The sequence below is a fragment of the Crassostrea angulata genome, chromosome 8 (assembly GCF_025612915.1).
Source record: "Crassostrea angulata isolate pt1a10 chromosome 8, ASM2561291v2, whole genome shotgun sequence".
Classification (NCBI taxonomy): Eukaryota; Metazoa; Mollusca; class Bivalvia; order Ostreida; family Ostreidae; genus Magallana; species Magallana angulata.
In genome coordinates this window covers 27,952,284-27,969,625 of record NC_069118.1, presented here as the reverse complement: position 1 = coordinate 27,969,625, position 17,342 = coordinate 27,952,284, and the positions used below count along the sequence as shown (strand labels likewise).

General features: G+C 32.1%; 2 protein-coding genes across 9 annotated transcripts in view; one reads left to right on the top strand and one right to left on the bottom strand.

Moving 5' to 3' along the window:
* The window catches only part of LOC128159390 (uncharacterized), a 54,019-nt gene extending 49,675 nt beyond the window's left edge, over nucleotides 1–4,344 (bottom strand). For 2 of the 5 annotated variants that reach the window (XM_052822461.1, XM_052822460.1), the window contains exons 1-2: nucleotides 4,227–4,324; nucleotides 1,340–2,042 (exon numbers count right to left, since the gene is read on the bottom strand). In XM_052822461.1, the coding sequence (XP_052678421.1) occupies nucleotides 1,340–1,609 (270 nt within the window). In that variant the 5' untranslated portion in view covers nucleotides 1,610–2,042; nucleotides 4,227–4,324. Of the gene's footprint in view, nucleotides 1–1,339; nucleotides 2,043–4,226 lie in introns of all 5 variants that reach the window. The other 3 variants (XM_052822459.1, XM_052822458.1, XM_052822463.1) reach the window with 3 other exon arrangements.
* Nucleotides 4,326–15,275, top strand: LOC128159391 (leukotriene A-4 hydrolase-like). Of its 4 annotated transcripts, none has more exons than XM_052822464.1 (17): nucleotides 4,326–4,445; nucleotides 5,377–5,564; nucleotides 5,812–5,951; nucleotides 6,474–6,585; nucleotides 6,981–7,049; nucleotides 7,315–7,472; nucleotides 7,885–7,957; nucleotides 8,248–8,388; nucleotides 8,563–8,657; nucleotides 9,415–9,532; nucleotides 10,187–10,328; nucleotides 10,771–10,874; nucleotides 11,680–11,750; nucleotides 12,260–12,410; nucleotides 12,920–13,002; nucleotides 13,287–13,391; nucleotides 14,159–15,275. In XM_052822464.1, exons 2-17 carry the CDS (start codon nucleotides 5,403–5,405, stop codon nucleotides 14,277–14,279), a joined length of 1,845 nt encoding a protein of 614 aa, XP_052678424.1. In that variant the 5' UTR covers nucleotides 4,326–4,445; nucleotides 5,377–5,402; the 3' UTR covers nucleotides 14,280–15,275. The 4 variants fall into 4 exon arrangements, with proteins under 4 accessions (XP_052678424.1, XP_052678425.1, XP_052678427.1 ...); XM_052822465.1 differs by having other exon boundaries at nucleotides 4,355–4,483; XM_052822467.1 differs by having other exon boundaries at nucleotides 4,359–4,445; nucleotides 5,385–5,564.
* The last annotated feature ends 2,067 nt before the right edge of the window (nucleotides 15,276–17,342 follow it).

Here is a 17,342-nt window from a genome sequence, read left to right as displayed (position 1 = left end):
ATGTCACAGATCTGAGGACCAAAATAAAATGGTGACGTTATACTACTGGATCGAAAGCAAAAAAACTGTGTCAGAAGAACGGAACCAAATGTGTATATTTGTTAACTATGAAGTTTTATGTGCGATGAGCATGGCATTGTAGCAATTAAGCTGAAGGTTATTCTGTCTAGTGCAGCTACTATTTATCTTAGATGACCACTTTCCTATGAATCTATCCTTCCTTTCCTCAACTTATTACTGGGCTGTGTTCAAAATCATAGCTGCTACGTAAGGCTATGTAGTTGAAAGGTACCCTAGCCTAGCCACTACGTGGATATTTGTAGCCTGAATATTTTGTGCTAGGCATCAAAATCAAGAATGCCACCTTAGTTACCACTTTGTAACAAACATGATTTCCGCTTGAAATTAACAAATTATTTTCAATTGATGTAATTAGTCTTTAGTTGATATTTCTAACTTCAAATCTGAGACCTAGAGGCTAACCTAGCGGTCCGTTCAATAGAGATAGATATCTACGACCTAGTGGCTAGGCTAGTTGCTACAATTTTGAATGCAGCTACTATAACACTTTACCTTCATAGGCATTAAGAAAATTATTGAACCTTTATTTTAATTCAGAGGCTGAATCATTGTTCGTGGGGAACCATCGTTCATCGCCTTTGGGGGTAACTCTTGCCCACGAATTTACATCCCCAAGAATAAAATGATCCCCAACTTGCCTCCACCGAAATTATGTCCCCACAAATTGGAGTGAGAAAAATTTTTGCAATCGAGTCAATACATCATAAAAATATATTCAATAGCTATGGAGTTTGAACATCTATTAACTGTTAAGTCCTTTATAAATAGGCCTTATGATAAACAGTTTCATCTCAGTTTTACTTAAACAAGTATAAATTCTTGAGCTACTGAATTCGTTCTTTTTTCATAATTCAATTCTCAATAGCCATGATGAAATGCAAAAATAGACATATTGTTGTCATAAATCCCATTATCTCTCTGTATTTATAGAGACAAAATTTAAAGTACCAGTAACTCATAATTTTTTCCAGTCTATTAAGCCATATCATATCTTTGGCATTTTGAAGAAAGTTTATAATTATAAAATCCTATAATTATCAAAATATTAACAATTAAATAGAACATTATTACAAAGAATTATATATTAAAATATAAGTAATGAAATTGTAAGTTCCTATCTAGTTCATGTGAATAAGTCGGTACCTGCAAAACACATTTTTTTTTTAAATTTCCGATGTCAAAAAGATGTAAATGTCATATTATGAATTTAAACATAAAATAAGTAAAATCAAATAAATAAAATTAAAGTAATATTTACCGTAAATTTAGCCTGCATACGGCATTGCCATTTTATGTGATCCAACCTAGTAATAATAGCACCATTTCCGTTATTGTACAAAAACGGTAGAATCTCCGTTTTTGCAATTTTCTCAACTGCTTCAGTTCCCCCTGTCTTGTACGCATCTATCAACTTCCCGCCACCGGCAAAATTTACGTATTTGTACACAGGGTTTGTCGCAAACTCCTTGTTCTGCTGTTGCCATGCTGAATCCACATCAGCTTCTTTTCGGCCACACCTGTTTCCCATACTCCACTAAGAAAACGTCAGAAAGCACATTCGATCAAGCCAAATAATAACACAAGTATTTCATCCACAATGCGGAGTTACCAATCACCGAAAACCCCCACACATAATGCATGGCTCATGGCTTTTTGCATTGTATTAAGTTATTAATAATCAAGCCGGTTTTATTTTCGTAATAACATTGCTGATCCATTTTCATTTGAAACCATCCAATGGGTGTTCTGTCGCACTTTAATAAGAGCATTAATTAGCTCCTATGAATTCAACAGGAGAAGCTCCATATATTTACCCCGAGTTTTACACATTTCAAATCAAAAGGTTACGATTTAATTAGATCACCTTACAAATATGAACAATATTCTTTCACTTGTTAATCCAATTGGGTATGTGTTACTCTTCTTTTGTTCTCCAAAAACATGTTGAAGATATCAAGCATCTGAAATGTAAGACATTTAAAGAAAGGATTAATTTTACTAAACAACAAAAATCGGCACGACTCCAAAACCTTCTTATTAATAACTCAATACTTACTGCATTTTGCAAAAACGGGGATTTAAATCTATTAAATACTGCATTTAATTTCTATATTTCAAGCCTCCTTTCAGATTAACTGAAAAAGTCACTGCTGTCATTTAAATATAATCAAGTCAACTGTTCCCTGCATTTTAATCAGGACAAATTATCGCTATGCAGTTCTGGATTTTACATCACTCCCATTCAATGGATATTTTGACAAGCTTGAGAGAGGAAGAAATCACTTATCGTGCTTTTTATTTCTTTTCTTTATTTATCTTAATGTATATGCGTAAGGTACACACTTAAAAACTTCTGTATATATCATAGGTATATTAACATATTAAACATATTAAACATTAATCTAATAATTTTGAGTGGGCAGCAATTATTTATACCTTATAGCCAATTTTATCACAAGTATCAGATGTCGCAAGTTTGTCAAAATTTTAGGAAAAAAAGTTTATTTCTTGGAATGATATTATATACCTGCATACATCTAATTCAATCCCTGATCAAGAGCTATATATATATATTATCTGTTGAAAAAAAAAGATATCTTTATAAGTTAAAAATAATCAACATGTCCTATATCAAGATATATAAATCTTTTTGTCATGAAATCAAATAAATGAGTCTGCAGATGTTCACTGAAGAATGAACAGTATTGCATGCACATAGAAAATATTATTTTAATTATATTTGTATAATCTGTATTTCCTTCCTGATCACAGGTGCAAAATCCACTGATTTGAATTCACAATATGTACTTACTCAAGTACATTTATTTTTCCTGGTACTTATATATATATATATGGAATTTTTAAATTGATTACCATTATAACCAATAAAAACTTTTTTTTTGGTGATTGAATCTTTTGTGGTTGAGTTGACACCACAAAATTCTACAAAAATACATCCAGTTATACATAATCTCATAAAATTCTATTGACTAAGATGATGACGCACATCGTTATTTAATATATAAAATAGCTTATTAATAAAATGAATGTTAATGGCCTAAAATGAATTATAGTATAGCATAGCCTTAAAAAAAATGGTGGCAAATGTGGACCTTAGTGACTAGAAAAATATAGGATATTTTACAACAATGAAATCATAATAATTAAAATATTCAAAACTGTCCTAATTTGTCAAGGATTACAAATACCAAAACTATAAATTATTTACAACCTTACGTGCTAACCAGCACAAAGAGGACTAAGTAAGTAAAGTAAGTAAACTGTAAATTACATTTATATTTTGTTATTCACAGGTAATTATATAAACTGTAACTTAAAAAATCATAGAATTTAGTTGTATCGAAATCAAACCAAATTTGCAATTTTATAAAGAGAAGAGATTAATTGATCACTCTGTCGAGAAGGCAAACATATTATAATAAAATTAAGGCAAAAACTCTCTCTTATGAATTTTAAAATAAGATATAAAATGAAAGAAATTAATGTTGCAGAAAACAATAAAGATTTGAAAATTAACGTATCATAATTATGATGTTTCCATTTAAAAAATAAAAATAATGGAAAAAAAATACATTAACTACATATAAACACTTCCATCTTGTAATTGTAATTTTAGTATGATATGCACTATTAAGTAACATAAACATGTATTTTAAATGAAAAAAAAAAAATAACATCCACGGGTAGATGAATATAATTAGTATAAATAATTAACGAGCTCTAGGGGATTCTTCAACTTGGATAAGTGAATTTCGCAAAACTGTTTCAATACACTAACTGTTCGATATGCAACTAAAATATAGATTTTTTAAAAGGATCTCCAAAAGTTTAAACAAACAAGACATGTAAAAATCATTCGAAAAAGTTTTCGCTTTAAAAGCATAGAAATTAAAAAAGAAAAAAATACGAGTTGTATTTTAAACGCATTCAACCAAAAGAAAAAACTAAACGCAATAAAACTGTAATTGACATTTCGTCAACTACTGAAAGTCTATCGAATATTGTTACCATGGAACATGTAAACATCCATGGATCGTCTTTAGAACGTTTTAAAAAACAAAAAACGGAAGAAAGGTTTTTCACAAGAGATTTTTCATGGTAATATTTACGGATGTTCATCATACCTTTATCAGAAATCAAACTCCATCAGTAAAGCATCGCACTCACCATTTACATAAATCCCACCGAACTGCTGGATGGAAATGTCACGTGACAACTCGCGCAGCGGAAATTCAAAAACACCACATGGAATCCACTTCCTGTTGATATTCACCGGCATCAAAACCGAAACTGCGTGAAGCGTTCAATGATTTAATATTGTGCTTTGTTCTGAACGTTGATAAGTAAGGGATTCAATAATTTAGACTCATAGAGAATTTAAGTAATTATTTTAATTTCATTTATTGAAAATGCATTTTTTAAATCAACTTTTAACATAAAACAGCCGTGTATGTGTTAAAATTGAAAACGAAAGTAGGGTCCATTGACTAGACAATTCATAGTAATGATCTCTAATTCTCTGTGTTATGTTCGGTTGACAACAGAGACATAAATAACAATGTTATTTATGTCTCTGGTTGACAGTAAATAATGCAGTGGAAATCAATGAGAAAATTCAATTCCTATATTTCTATGTAGCCAGCTGATAGTCTCAATTTTCAGGTTAATTTAGGTGGAATGTCAGTTCAGACTAAATATATAATGTAAAGCACACAAGGTTAGTTTTTTAAAAGCTAAGAAAGTCATTAATTTTAAGATAAAAGTGAATACACAATCTATAAATAAACGAGATATACAGTTTCCAGAACAATTACAATATGCATGTTTACATTTAATTTGCACCTTTATGTTTTATGGCTGTAGGTGAGGAGACAAGCGGGGGTGGTGTACATACAGTCACAGTGTATGACTGCACACTTTCTTAAGCTTATTACTTAAAGTTCAAACTTTGCAAAATTGTTCTCTGAATATCATGATCTACCACTGCCAATATATATATATGTTCTCTAATCCTGCTAAGAGAGTCGGGAAAATATATGTATATATGCGGACTCGGGACCACGACTGCGTACGATACCCATGGACAGTCGTAGTGCAGTTTGATCTAAAAACTGACCTCTTTTATAACTTATACGAATTTCTCTACCATGGACTGTCTAATTCCTTCCCAGAATAGTGCAATTGAAGTTTCATCCAAACTTAATTAGTCAGCACGCATTTTTTTCTTGTTGAGTCTTGATTAAATTTTTTTAAAGATCATACAATTATTTACAGATTTACAGGAATAAAAGCTTTTTGATATGGCAGCTCTAAGTCCAGATGACCCCTGCTCATTTGCCAGACCTGATGAATGTAAAGTGATCAATCTGGATTTGAATCTGGAGGTGGATTTTGACTCAAGGAAGCTTTGTGGCTATGTGGACTTAGCAGTGGAGAGAATGAAAGATGGAGTCCAGAACTTGGTAAAATTTCTCTCTCTCTCTCTCTCTCTCTCTCTCTCTCTCTCTCTCTCTCTCTCTCTCTCTCTCTCTCTCTCTCAGTATTTTGTATTTTGTTAGATAAACAATTTTTGTTAGTTAAACCTAATTTAAAATCTTTCAATTGCCATTCTTTCAAACTGAATGTCTAGGGGCATAATTATACAATACTGTTATACTTGGCTATAAATACAATTTTAAATTCAGATGCCAGATTTGAATATTTCATTAGGTCTTAGACACAAGAGATATCACCATTAATAAAATCACGGATGCTGATAACTGTCAGGAACTGAAGTTTACCTTAGGAGAAAAGACAGACAGTTTCGGATCCAAGCTGGAAGTGCAACTTCCTGTCTCTTCATCAAAAAGGTTGTATAACAAATTACCCCTAAAGGGACTGGAAACATTTCTGTGGTCAAAAGCTGATTTAAGATTCAATTTAGTTATAGAACCTGGAGGGGACTATAAAGATACTGACGTAAATTTTCTATAACTGTTTGCCTATTTGCATATTGGATTTAATGTTCAACAGTATCTTTCAAGAGGGAATAGATTACAAGATAGTACAACAAAATTATCTCCTCAATAAAATTTATATAAAATTTACATACGTAAGCTATTTTTGTCTGTTACCAGTACTTAACAGTATAACTATGGTTTTGGACTATTTAATACTTAGTGTTTAATAGTTAATACCTGCATGTAGTTTGATTCTCTGATCAACTGATATATATATATATGTATACACAGCTATGTATGTATAAATTTCTTCTTTAATATTTAACAGATCAAAGAAATGTCAATATGCAATTGTACTTGGATTTCATGATGCTACTTTTTTTCCTTCTGTATATTTGGACTGTATTTATAACAGTATATGACATATTTCAGCAACAAGATTCGAGTGCATTATGAGACTTCCCCTCAATGCTCCGCTCTCCAATGGCTGAGACCTGAACAAACAGCTGGAAAGAGGCATCCATACCTGTTTAGTCAATGTCAGGTTGGTGCTCTTTTTTGAAATATTTATATTGATAAGTAAAACTGCTTTTTATGAAGCATAAGTTTATTGTATTTCATAATATATTGAGATAAACGCAACGTATCGTGAAAAATCTTTTGTTGAGAAGAAAAGTAGAAGAGATCCTATCTAAGTCTTAGGAATATTTTGATGAAACTGCATGAAGTTCCTGATCAGTTCCTTGATCATATTATGATAAATTTGTTTTCAAGTTTTGCTTGCTTTTATTTTAATATATATGTATTGTTTATTTTTATGTGAATCACACAAGAGTCTTGAATACATAATATGTAGAGATTAATTTACAATGGTTCTTGTCCTTTTTTCTCACATAATGCCTTATGTTCCTGTATATGGTCTGAGTTTGACTATTGCAGGCTATCCATGCCAGAAGTATGGTGCCCTGCCAGGATACGCCAGGCATTAAGGTGCCTTACACTGCCAAGGTAAATAACCTAGAATCTGATCAATCAAACATGAACATAACTTATTTAAAAATCATATTATTTAAGATGTACCAGTAGCAATTAAACAGTTTATGAATGTTTAAATCTTTAAAATAAATGAACTGAAAATTCTTAATTTACCAATAAAATTCTTATCTATTAAAATTAAGCCAAACGGTAAAAAAAAATATTTCTATCCCTGTGCGATATTGTGTCCTATTTAAAAAAAATTGGTCATTTGAAAAAAAAATTGTTCTTTAAACAGGTGACTGCTCCGAGAGACATCACCATTCTGATGAGTGCAGTAAGGTCAGAACCAGAGCCTCACCCGTCCGACAGTGGTAAACTGGTTCACCAGTTCCTGCAGAAAGTTCCCATCCCCACTTACCTCATTGCTATTGTAGGAGGGGATTTAGAGTCTCGGTAACATATGATTTCTCTCAGTGAATAAAAAGAACAGTTGTTTCCAAAATGATTTTACATGTCTCTTTCTTAAGATTTGGAAAATTGATATTTTCCTTTTTCATGTCTGTCTTTAGTTCTTGTTTGGTGGATAAATATTTAGACCAATTGATATAAAATTTTGCAAGACTCTCATGTTGATTACATTTACTTGGAATTCATCAAGAAATTGAACACATTTTAAGGGGAATAACTCTGTCTTTACAATCTGGAGTTTATGCAATCCATCCATTTTGAAATTAAACCTTGGATTTGAAAAAAAAAAAAGAATACATTTCTACATAATGAAAGATAATAAATTTATTGATCTAATAACTGTAATTAAAAACTGTAAATGAAAAAATTAACATGAATTTTTATTTTGATTCAACAGGACAATTGGGCCACGATCGAAAGTTTGGACTGAGAGGGAAATGATAGAAGCAGCAGCTTTTGAGTTTTCTGAGGTGAAAAAAAAAATAATCAATGCTTTATAATTTTGTACAAGTACACTTACATACATATATGATGCACTTATCATGCTGCTGAGTTTAGAATTCAGAGTCATTTACAGAGTTCTATGCCTGTTTGTTTTAGTGTACGTGATTCTACAAAATTATTAATAATTAAGAATTTTGGAAAATTGATAGCGCAAGGTCGTTTTAAATATTAATCATTACATGGAATAAAGTATAACTTTAACTTTATTAACTTTCGTCCTGTAAACATAATTAAACTATTTTGTTTTTTTAACTAGACAGAGAAGATGCTTCAGACGGCCGAGGCCCTAATGGGGCCATACATCTGGGGTCAGTACGACCTACTTGTACTGCCGCCGTCCTTTCCCTATGGTGGGATGGAGAACCCATGTTTGACCTTTGTGACCCCAACTCTCCTGGTAAGTACGCACGCACCTATCTGACCTTGTAAATGATTTCAAACATTTTACTTATTTTGCTGTTCCATTGTCAATGAGCATTTCAACCTTTAAATGCTACAAAAATGGATGTTAGATCAAATGCGGTTGTTTTTATTTTTGAGAAGCCTTAAATGACGTTAACTAATTTAACAGGCTGGGGACAAATCGTTAGCTGATGTGGTGGCTCATGAGATTTCCCATAGCTGGACAGGGAACCTTGTCACCAACAAAAACTGGGAACACTTCTGGTAATGAACTATTGTCGGTCCATCAGTATTATATATTTTTATATATCAGAACTATTGTGAAAAAATACAGCCACCAAAAAAGTCTATAATTTAATCAATGGACCCTTCCTTCTTCAATATTTTATGTATAATTGTGTTTAAACTTATGCTAATGGGCTTCCACTTACTGGTACATACATGTAGCAAGCTTTGGAGCAAATCTCTTCATTTATAGCTTTAGTGTAGTAAAGTGCCTTCGTTGGTCTATATAATTGAAAATGCAACCTTTTAACCTTTACAGGTTAAATGAAGGTCATACTGTGTTTGTGGAGAGAAAGATCACAGGAAGACTACACAACAGTGACGCTCTGTCTCAATTCATGGCCGCAGGGAGGGCCAAAGACCTCAGGGAAACAATTGTAAATAGTCAGAGGGGGTTAGACCTTGAGAGATAGGCTTTCTAAAAATACCTATGCAAATTAATAATTTTTTTAAAAATGATGTGTGGATGGAAAATCTTGTGGTAGCGGAAATTAAGGCGGGGTGAAACTGACAAGGAAAACTTTCACCATTATTCAGTGAAATGTTGAAAGTTAAAAATTCAGCTGAGAAATCAAACTTGCCAAATGGATTATATATTTTTCAAAAACCAATGAAAGAGGTTTATTCACTAAATACATGTAAATCCAACCTCTCTGTTGTCGCCCTCTCTCTCTCTCTCCACAAACCAATTCAATGAATACCAATGAAAATGACTCCCGACCTTTGACCTTTTCAGGTTAAATGAAGGTCACACCATGTTTGTGGAGAGAAAGATCACAAAGGCTTTGCATGACAGTGAGGTTCTTCGGCAGTTTCGAGCTTTGGCGGGGTTTAAAGAACTGAAGGAAGAAATTGTAATACACTGAAGCCTGTTCTTTAATTAAACCAAGATTTATTTAATAAATCTTGGTTTTAAAATTCAAATTTTGGCTGTATGCTGTTAGAAAAGTTTTGCTGTCTGTAAAACTGATTTGACTTGATAACCCTACAGTACTAATAGGATCATTCATTTTTATACATGTACATGTATAAGTGGAAGATCCAGGGAATTTTATCAAGTAGAAGTTAATGATTATACCATGTAGGTTTTCAATCTCCCCCCCCCCCCCCCCCCCCACCACCATCATTTATATCCCCTGAATGAATATTTAAGGTTGATTTTTTTCTCATATTGATATGTCCAGCCTTGATTATAAATATTGGCACCATATAGATAAACATATATTACCAAAGAAAGTGATCAGTAAATGTTCTTAATATTCGTTGAGATGAAATTATGATAGTCTTGTGAACATACAGAGTTATGCAAAACATACATTAATTTTATTCATTAAACCGGTAATTACATTGCATCCATATGAATGCGATAAATACCAGTACACATTACATCTCATATAAGTACCTTTAAAGTACTACTGGCTACACATCTTTTAATTAAATTTTATAAATTGTGTTCGTTTTTACACCTAATTTGATCAAATTGCATGATTCTTTCACTTTATATTCAGGAAGTAGTGTTGAAGAATGGTCCGTACACTCGGCTGATCCCTGACCTCAAAGGAGTGGATCCGGATGATGCGTTCTCCATTGTTCCGTATGAGAAGGGCTTCACTCTGTTATTTTATCTGGAGACTCTGCTTGGGGGTCCAGGTGAGGATGCTGTGTTTTTCACAACAAGCTCACAAAAATGTTCACATACCGTAACAAGTTTACATGAATTTTGTATAAAATAGTTTCATGTAAATTTCACTTTAACGTTCTTACAGAAGATTTCCATTTAGTTGTATCGGGCTAGGATGCAGTGTTTGTGAAATCTGTCATCTGAACTTTATCTGCAATATATCTGATTTTCACGTAAAATTTGTGACATGATTTTTATGCAGATATCCATGTCTTTTGGTGACTTTGAACTTCTGCACTGCATATGAATATTTTCCGAAATTCAGTGTCTACATATTTCTGGTAGATGTACAAATGACTGTAAACTAGGGCAGTATACAGGTTCATACCTTTCAATAGAGGTGTGATCGCATCTGTTTACCACAAATGCAAACACTTTTTTTTTTTTAAACTGTATATTATAACATTACAGAGGTTTTTGAGAAATTCCTGCGAGCGTACATAGAGAGTTTCAAACAGCAGTCTATTGACTCGGACCAGTGGAAAGAGTTCCTCTACTCCTACTTCCAAGACAAGGTATGTACATGTACATTAATGTGTTGGAGTTTATTGATTTAATAATATATATATATATATTTTTAAGCATAATGTTTTATGGAATGTCCACCGAAGATCAAAATACATCTGTACAGTGAAGTCATTACTGTACACAGCGAAATATTCGCACTTGTTCTATTTTCACCCCCTTTCACCCCTTTTGCCCTCGTCGGGGGGTGAATTTAAAACTTGGCGAATTCCAATGTTCCAAGTTATCTCTTTAGTACACAATCTTGTCTGGGCAAATTTAAGACATGGTGAAACCATTTGCATGTTTAGAAGGAGGAAATAACACAGAGCAAAAATATCCCTGAATACAGTGATGTTACTGTAGATTGGCAAATAATCACGATGGTTTTAATTTCACTATGTTCGTGATTTAATATTTTTTCGCGATATTTAACCCATCGTGAATGCTATCATAAGATTTCAAAAATGTTTTAATGCTTATATTCTATATCAATTGATTTTTAAGCAGCGTGAAATTAAAACCATCGTGATTGGTACTTTAATAGAAATTGTGAAATTTTTACACCGTGGAATTAAAACGACTTACAGTATATGGAATATTCACCAAAGCTCAATATACATCTGTACAGTGAATTAAGTCATTATATGGAGTTGGAGAATATTATATGAATAGAATATTATATATTATATATGATATTATGTATGCAATGGTTTAGAAATTTTGAAGTGTATCATGAGCATATTAGCTTAGGAAAGGGTTCACATCTTTGCGCGATGAATTGTTTATGAAGACTATTGTTATATTCACATTTAGAGGGAGGTTCTAGATGGTGTGGAGTGGGACAAGTGGTTCTACAGTGAGGGCATGCCCCCAGTGATACCAAAGTGAGTATTTCATGAAGCAATCTCCACGGCATTGCTTGTTCAGTGTTGTTTTTTTCTGCCATGGACCAATGCAGGGGTAGCATTTACGATAATGAATACAATACTCTGAGTATTGGACATGAATTTATAACACAAAATGTGGTTTCCTGGATGGCAGGTGTGCACTTATAGTACTGGCATTTTAAACAATTATTATGGCAGGCCATGAATAAAACAAATTTGCAAAATCAAGTTGTTTGGTGTTGGCACCCATCTGCTCAATTGTGAAAATAAATTTAAATTTCTTGTGTGTGTTTGCAGAATTCTATTCATCTATACGGCATAGAAGCTACAAAAATTGTTCACGAAAAACTGTGGATGTGTTTTTACAAGTGCATATATGTAAACTTTAGAAATATTTGCATGAGGAATCATTAAATTTTAAACTATGTAAATTCAGGACATTTTTACTGACAAATTTATTTTACACATCATAACTCCCATAATTTCGGTTTGATCATTTTGTTCAGATATGATGACAGTTTAGCAGTACCCTGTAAACAACTTTGTCAGAGATGGTCGACCTCTGGGGACCAAGACCTTGACCAGTTTGCCCCCAGTGACCTGACCTCATTGACCTCTGTACAGGTCGTGGAATTCCTGGCTCTCCTTGTGGAACAGGTAAGAATGTTAATAGAGACATCATGCACTTTAATCAAAGTCTTGAAATGTTGTTCTCTGTTCAGATGAGATATAAGTTAAAGAATGTTCATAAAGAGGTGTTAGTGAAGGTAATGCAATTGGGTCATGATCAAGGTCATTTGAAATTTTTTTTTTCATTCAGAGACATGAATTAAGGAGTCTGGATGTGCAATAAATTAACCTTCAGATCTACCTTTAGTTACAATTGTTATCATGATATCTTCAGCCACAAGCTATCATTCATATTGAATATTTTCCTACAAATCTTTATTCAAAGCTCTTCTTTTAAAGGAAATTCATATAGTCTCTTATGGCCATGACAATCCAGGCCCCTTAAAATTTTAAGTGAAGAGTTAACTATTTAGAAGCATGTTTGTTGATGTTTTTTCAGCTATCATTTTTAGTCATTGATGCAAGTAAGATTTGAGTTTTTCTTGTTTCATCTGCTTTGATTTGCAACATTTTTAATGTCAGTTTTTTTTTGGCAGCCCCCATTGTCCCTCATCAAAGTTCAGAAGATGAACGAGCTGTATAAATTGAATGATGTGAAGAACTCAGAAGTCAGATTCAGGTATGATTTTTATTTTGAAGTATCTAATGATGGGAAACCTTAGAAATGTACAATAAGTCTTGCAATATTTTGAAATTATTGGTACACATCATAAATTTCAAGGAATTTGGCTTAATGTTATCATAGAAAACAACAATGCTTGATGTATGTTATATTTGTGTAAAAATATTAACGTTCAACTCCGTTGAATAAATTGGATGTTTTCTTTCATCAGGAAAATTAATTCTTGATAATATGTTCTATAAACTGTAAGCCTTGACTACACTTTATGATATATTATACAGATGGTTGAGGCTGTGTATTAAGGCTCAATGGAAAGAGGCCATTCCTAGAGTCTTAGACTTCGTCAACGAGCAGGGGAGGATGAAATTTGTCCGACCACTGTACAGGTAAGTGCAATTAGAGGCTCTTTGTAAAAGATAATTACGTAAGTCAGTTAAAAGTTCTTCGCAGAAATATTTTCCAACCTGTGTTTTGTTGTGAAGATTCCAATGGGTAAGTTCTTGGAATGGGAGGCAAGCTGACATATGAGATTAAAGTTTTACCAGTTCTTTTTTTTGTGTTCCACATTTTTAACAAATGAGTCATCATGCTAAGCAAAAGCATTTTGACAACTGATAAATGTATTTGGGGAACAGAGATGGATAAAAAAACATTCAATAAAAGAAGATGGACCACTGTGTCAATTGACACATGCATTTAGTAAAAGTATGTGTAATTAAATAAAAACAAAAAAAGCAGCAGACTCTATCCTCAAGTCATAAAGGTCACAATGGTATGCCAGTACATATTGTACAGAATTATATTTTGATCTACTCATATGCATTTTATAGTGTATTAAATAAGGACTAAATGAACCATGTTCATTTAGAACCATTCTAACAAGGCATGGACTTTCAGTAGGACGTATCTACCATATCTATTTCTAGCGTCAAAACATGATGCTGGTTTCAAGCAAAATATACAAAGATTGCACAGTCTCGACTGAAAATCTAGACAAATCTTTTTGATTTCAAGGAGCCATGGCTATATGGCCAACAATGAATTAGACAGGCCTATGTCACATTGCCGTTTGACACAACTACCCAAAGTCCAAGCTCTTGTTAAAATCCTACCAATGCTACATATATGTACCTTAATCTCTGTCTCGTTACAGAGATCTGTATGGCTGGGAAGATGCCAGACCAACAGCCATTGAAAACTTTAAGAAACACAGAGACGAGATGCACAATACCACAGCCACCATGTTGGCCAAAGACCTCAAACTTAATATCTAGAGCTAAGCGTCAAATGCTGTGGCAAATTGGGCACAAGATGATAGCAAGCAATGAATATGCATACTTGGCTGTAATAGTTTGACTGGTGATCAAACATTGGATATTAAAAAAAATTGAGAATCTCTTGAATACAAACAGCTGATTTGTAATCTGTTAATACAGTGATGTACATGTATATTATATAATTTTATAATGACACTGTCTTATTTTGATAATTTTGAAATTGTGAGTGATTTTTTTGCAAATATATACACATATTTGTGATGATAAAATTTGATTGTTTTAGTAGATAGTACATGTACTGATAACCTCAACCCACTGCTTTATTTATGCAAAGCTATGGGAATGCATGCACGCATGATACTACATGTATTGATAAATATTATGCTTATCAGCTTATTCATATTTTTTTTTAGTGTTATGTTTTACAACATATGTTACATGTATTCAGACTTTTGATTTGATTTTCTGTGATATTGTTGTGATCTCTTGCTATGATATCGTATAATTATCAGATCATTCTATATACATCGAATCCTTAGTAAATGTGCATTTAAAGTACCTCACTACATCTAGATTTATACTTTTTAAGAGACTACATCAGAAGATGACAATTTAAATTTTTTTTTTAAACTAATTTTATCACTGGATTTGGTCGAATATCATCATAGCTCAGTGGGTAAAGTGTTGGGCTTGTGAACCACAAGGTCATGAGCTCAAATCAGCCTGGGATTTTTATTCATACTTTGAATTACGTTTTTAGGAATAGTTTTTTCTATCCAAATTTGCATATACATGTACTTCTTTTCCAATTTCACTTACCCATTATATTCTTCTTATGCTATCTATCATAATAAAGTAATTTTCTGCTAATTTGAGAATTTTTTTTTAGCTGTAGTACATAACATGGCACATTTATGAATACTATTGTATTACAAAATTAGGATTACCACCGTTTGATTAATAAATAAAAAAGAGTATATTTGAGAAAATTTATTTTCATTTATGTATCTTCATCAATTTTCATTTATATATCTTCATCCAGTGTGCTTGAAAAAAAAATTGTTGATTGATAAATAAAGACAATCTATTTGAGAAATTAGAACATTCCAACCACTGAAAAGGAGGCGCAAGTGTGGCGGACCACTTTCGTATTTAACGATTAGATGTAATTCATAAATTCTTACCTGGAATCATCTTTATTAGAAAAGGAATAAAGAATCATTCTTTGAGTATAATGAGGTGATAATTTTGGTCGAGGCATGGTCAAACCCAATAAAGCCCCAACGGCCTTATCATAGAGTATTGGTGCAATTTTATCAAAAGATGATGAAATCTAATGTTTGATTTATCTTAAAAAAAAGAAAAATGAAAAAAAAGAACCATATTCACAAAATGCCCAAAGGTTTATTGTTCCATTTTCTTTAAACAAACCAATATCACATGAAAATATGATTTCACAAAGAACCTTTGACCATTATTGCAATTTAACGAGATCACACTGTGAAGAGAAAGATTTTAAGATCAATTCTATGTAAGAATCAATGATTTATAAAAGGGTTTGGCCACGCATAGTCACCAATTTTCCTTTTATTTCATACATGGACACACCTTGGTGTAAAACGCAAAAAACCACTAAAAGTTTGTTGCTGGGGGTAACCGTTGCCATAGTAATCGAGGCTAAAGATAAAAAAATACCAAAACTTACCTACTTTGAAGCCATATCAGAAAGTTTTGCCCACTAATGTAAACTATAAAAGACATAAAACAGCCTTTGTCCTATTTTCAATTATTTAATTATATCAGAAAATTGATGGAGAAACCATTACTTTTAAAATGTTACCATGGAAACCGTTACAAATATTTGAAATCAATTTTATGCGGTTTTTTAATAAGCCGAAATGAGAAACTGTAAAATTTTTACATCAATACAGTGTCAATGCCACATATATCTAATTATGAATATTGACATCCGTAACTATGGCAACAAGGCCAAAAAATAGGAAAAACAAAAATTGAAGATGATTTTGATATGCTTTAATTCCCGATTTTAGAATATTTTTGCAATTGTTTTAGTTGGAACTTGTAAAAATAAATCTAAATTTTTATTATATACCACAAAAAGCTTTGTTATGCAACAGAGAAGTGTTGTTGCTATGGAAAATTAAGTTGCGTAAAAAATCACACAGAAATTCTTACTTTTTGAAAAGTCCATAGCAACGGCAGTTATTTTTAGAAAATTTCAGATTTTTTTCAAGTGTCATTAAAGTAAAGGACATGCTTTTTTTCTCATCTTTTGACCTTATATATTTATTCACAATTAGTGAATAATATCTATTCAAAGATGCGTAAAAAATTAAATTATTCCTTATTTTTAAGCTTGTTACCATAGCAACGGTTCTTAATTTTCATATTTGAATTTTTACTTGCAAAATCATAAAAAAAGAAATCAGAAAAAAATCCAAGATTTGCACCTTTTATTCAAATTAAATGAAAAAACAGATTTTAAAATTTATGTTTAGTAACCATGGAAACCCTCTAAAAATGTGCGTTTCTCCATCAATTTTTTTCTTTCTTTTGAAAAATGACAACTATTTTTAATGATATATTCTACCCTGGAAACCTCAAGATCGGCACATTACTCACAGTATGTTCTCAAATAAGCATTAAAATGCCTTTTTTTACATCTTTACCCTCGGTTACCATGGCAACGGGACCACATAGCACCAAACTAATGGTGTTAGGCTTTTTTACTCATCAAAGTCTATCAAATTGTCAAGTATGAAGAAAATCCGTGACTATGCGTGGCCATCGAATTTTGATTCTTACATAGAATTGATCTTAAAGGCTATCTTTGGCAAAGACGTACCTTCAACATTGCTATTCTATTCTACATTCTCCAAATTAGACAACAATGTAAGATTACTATTGTTTTTGATATTCATGTTTCAAAATTGAATCATAATATAAGACTTTGCTCAATTAATTACTGAAGTATTCTTTGAGATTAAATTATGACAAACATGTAATAGAGGTGCTAAACAAACAGCTTGATAACCTGTG